This window comes from Octodon degus, unplaced genomic scaffold (genome assembly GCF_000260255.1).
Source record: "Octodon degus isolate 3935 unplaced genomic scaffold, OctDeg1.0 scaffold00021, whole genome shotgun sequence".
Taxonomy (NCBI): Eukaryota; Metazoa; Chordata; class Mammalia; order Rodentia; family Octodontidae; genus Octodon; species Octodon degus.
This window is the reverse complement of record NW_004524597.1, coordinates 7,087,499-7,091,788: the sequence shown is the minus strand read 5'-3', so window position 1 is coordinate 7,091,788 and position 4,290 is coordinate 7,087,499. Positions and strand designations below refer to the sequence as shown.

The window sequence follows — 4,290 nt, the reverse complement described above, 5'->3', positions numbered from 1 at the left end:
TTTTAAAAAAAAAAAAAAAAGAGTCAAAACTATTCCTTTGTTCACCCAAACTGTGTTCCTTTTTTTGAGATGGGGTGGCTTACTGGGGATTCAATCTAGGGCCTTCACATTGAGCTACTTCCCTAAGCCACCCCCCACCCACTTAAATTTTGAGACAGGGCATTTTGGTAAGTCACTAAATTCTAGTTCCCATGGGACTAGAATTCATGATCCTCCTGCCTCAGCCTCCCAAAGAGCTGGGATTACAGGTATGCGCTACTATGTTGAGCTGAACTAAATCTTAACTGCTTAGTTGTTAAAATCTTTCACAACTCTGGGAGGCTAAGGCAAAACAGTCTATCCCAGCATTCAGGAGGCTAAGACAGACTACAATGAATTTGAGGTCAGCCTGGGCTACATAGTGAGTTCAGGGCCAGCCTGAACTACATAGCAAGACCCTGTCTCAGATAAAAAAAACAAATTGGAACATTCAAACCTAGTTTGGGTGACTTAGCAAAAACTTGGTTTCAAAGAAAAGAGCTGGAATGCAGCTTAGTGCAAGGGCTAACTTCACTCTCTAGTACTAGATTTTAAAAAATGGGGTGGGGGTGGAGATATGGGACTATAGCTCAGCAGCACAGAACCTGCCTGGCAAGCATGAGGCCCAGGCAGCCTCCCCAGCACTGGGATTACAGGTATGCCAGGATTCCGGGGCTGGCATGACATGTGGTACCAGGGATCAATCTGGGTCCTTGCACTTTCCAGGCAGGTTCTTAGACCACTGAGCTATCTCCCCAGTCCCCAGGCCTTTTTAAAAAAGCAACACATGGCTTGTCCTGTTTTCCAGGCACTGTGGTAAGAAAATTAGTGTCAGTTACTAAGGAGATGGCTACTGTTAACACACCCATTTTACAGTAACAAAATGGGAGGGAAGGGCTGGTGAGATGGCTCAGTGGTCTAAAGCACCTACTTAGAACAAGCGAAGCTAAAACAAAGCACAGGGACCGCGGTTCAATCCCCAGCACCACATGCCAGCCAGCCCCGCCCCCTGGTGGGCTGAGCTGGACACACACACACACAATAAATAAATAAATGTTAAAAAAAAAAAAAATTTAAAAAAAATGGGAGGGAAGAGTCGGGACAGGCCCAAGTTTATACACTGGTGGCCTGAAAGACTGGGCTAGAATCAGGATCAGAGTCCATAAGCCTGACTCCCTACCCACTTCCCTCTTTCCTACTGCTGCTGTTTGGGTCTGGGTAGGGGTTCTGTTTGTGGCTTGTCCCAACCCAGAAGTTCTCAGGTTTTTTGTTGTAATTTTGAGATGGGACTCACTATGTAGTTTGGGTTGGCCTTGAACTCACTATGTAGTTAAGAATGATCTTAAAGGCATAGCAACCTTCCCACTTTGGCCTCCTGATTGCTAGGATTACAGATGTAAACCACCATGCCACGCCCAGGTTTTAGTAAGACAACATTGTAAATAGCATCCAGGGCCAAGGAGATGGCTCAGTGGAATAAGCGCTTCCCTGGCAAGTGCAGGGGCCTGAGTTCAATCCCTGGAAAAAAAAAAAAAAAAAAAAAAAAAAAAAATGGCATCCAGGGGTCTGGTTAGGAAATTTAATGGTCATCAGAGAGAGAAAGGAGAGAGGCTCTTGGCCACCCAGCCAGGCCAAGAGGAAATGGGTCTGGCCTCTCCCTCTTCAGTATGCATTCTGCAGAGAGCAGACCCTCCCTCTCCAAACTTCCCTGCCTTGGCATCTATACTCCATTGGCATCTATACTCCATTCTTCCTAGAAACTTTTCTGTCTCCTTGGTAAAATGCCTGAGCCCAAAATTTCATTCCTAAGGTCTTAGGTACAGAACAACATGAATGTTAACCATGACAGTTAATTTAGATTTGTACTGTTCAGAGGGATGGGTAGCTCTAGGTACTCCTTCTCCTACAGTCTCCACAGGAAAGCTAGTAGCTGTTCCCTCAAAGCAACTGGGACGACACCCCTTCCCCATCACCAGAAGCATAAGCCCACCTTGGTGTGATGCACAGTCTTGCCGGTGTACTTGGTGAGCAGTGCAGCATACTCCTCTGCAGTGTGCCTGCAGGTACTGAGCCCAATGTTCTGCCCCACGTACTCTTCTGGCCTCTTCAGCAGGCTGAGCACCACAGGACCCAGGTCGCTCACAGCCATGCCATCCATGGGGTTATCACCCATGGGCAAGTCTGTGGGACAGAGAGATGCACTGACAGACAAAGCCTCCTCCAGGTGTCTGAGGCTGTATTACCAGCAGTAGAGTCCACTCCTGTAGAGTCTGGCGTGGGTGGGACCTGCTCTCTTCTTCACCCAGAAAAAGGATTAACCCAGCTGCTTGTTCATATCATTCAAGGGGCCTGAGGTGATGAAGCCTTTCACTGCTTGGTCTACACGTCCCCCCACAGCCTCATGCAGTCTTAGGTGGAGCTTTTCAGAGGTAGCTGGATCTAGTATGTCTGATGCTAGGATTAAAGATGTGATGCTGGGATTGAGTCATATTTTAATGCTAGGACTAAGGGTGCCCCACCCTAGGGTGTGAGTGCTACCTAAGGCCAATTAACCTGGATAGAATATAAAGGACAGAAAAGAGAGTGGCTATGGTCGCTGGCTACTTTGCTGCCTTCTGCCCACCATGAACTGTTTCTCCTCTGCAGTGCCCCTCTACCAAGCTACCCTGCCTTGGAGCCAGCTAACTATGGACTGACAACCCTACAAACTGTGACCTGAAATAAACCTTTCCTCTAACTTTGGTTGTTGGGTATCTGAGTCCAATTCAGAAATATAATGCAAAGTATTTCTGACAACTGCCCAATGTAAAGGTGGGCTATTCATAGTACTGAATTCTACCTGCAGGTAGGCCAGAGCCCCGAAGGTCCTGGCTGAGCTTTATCCCTCAGGTGAAAGTCAAGGATGTTACTGCAGAGGACAAGGAATAGCCATCAGGCACCAACCTCTCCCACTCTGGCCTCTGGTATGTCCTACTCGCATCTACTGACTGGTAGGACACACGTTCATTGGGGTTTCCTTCCAAATTGGGGCCAGTGTACCTATTTCTATATTAACCAGCAGACCCTGAGAAGAGCCAGCTTTACTACTTTGTAAAATCTACAGAACTCCACCATCATCTAAATCTTTTTTGGAGGTGCTGCAGGATACAACCCAGGGCCATGCTCAACTCTACCAACTAACCTATATGTCCAGCTCTCCTTATTTTTGGGAAAAAAAAAAAAAAGTAACAGTAACCATGCTCTTCTCTGTGTAAAGCTGTTCAACAGGCAAAGCATCATATCATCACTGCCACTGATTTCCTCGTTGCCCCCTATGAACATCAGTCGAGGCTCAGTCTCAGGCATGATGCGAGGGAACCAGAGTTTGGGTCCAGAACCATCTGACAAGTCTGCTCATCTATTATAACGCTTCATAGGGTGAGAACTTTCCTTACTGCTCAAGGGGAAGGGCACTTACTCAGCAAGTAGCTCTTTCCATCTGGGGCAGAAAGAAAGAGAGGAAATTCTCAAAATAGCAGGGGAGCCGCACACTAGTCATGGGAACACCGATGTCTCGGAAATATTCCTCCACTTCCCCTTTGCCATCAAAGTGGCCAGCTGCCAACCTCCCAGCTGTCAGCTTCTTAATGTTCTCCAGTCCACTGTAGACCACGTAATGGAGACCAAGGCTCTTGGCCAGATCAGCCAGCAGCTTTCCCTGGTGGACAGAGGACAGACTACAAGGCTAAGAAAACAGATGTGAGTCCCCAGCCATACCCCCTAACTAATGCGCTGATCCCAGACCTGTCACACCTGTGGGGCTAAGATGAAGGCCCATCTACCCAGGAAGAAAATTGCTCTTCCAGATTGATGTTCACACATCATACCACCTCCTTCAACTCAGAACCATAAGTCTTCTACCATCAGGAACTAAGGTCACCTTTCTAGAACATTTTTTTTTGGTGTGTGTGGAACCGGGGATTGAACTCAGGCCTTTGCGCTTGCCAGGCAAGCACTTATTCTACTGAGCCATCTCCCCGGCCCCTCTAGAACATTTTCTTACTCTCAACTGCAGCCTACCATGTGCACCAAGAAAATGTGGACAGTTGTGCTGCCTGGGAGAGGGCCTCACAGAGAACCATCTGACATCCACATCTCATTCTTGCTGGCCTTGGTCTTATCTGGGGAGCTCTGCCAGCTTATTTAGAGAAAAAAGTACTATGAGGGCTGGAGAGATGGCTCAGTGGTCTAAAGCACCTACTTGAAACAAGCTTGGCAAAGCACAGGGACCTC

At 47.6% G+C, this 4,290-nt stretch overlaps 1 protein-coding gene across 1 annotated transcript in view; it reads right to left on the bottom strand.

The window, feature by feature from the left end:
• Window positions 1-4,290, bottom strand: part of Nmral1 (NmrA like redox sensor 1) — an 11,035-nt gene that overhangs the window by 1,311 nt on the left and 5,434 nt on the right. The window contains 3 exon segments of the mRNA XM_012513998.2: window positions 2,009-2,199; window positions 3,476-3,505; window positions 3,508-3,715. Coding sequence (XP_012369452.2) covers window positions 2,009-2,199; window positions 3,476-3,505; window positions 3,508-3,715 — 429 coding nt within the window.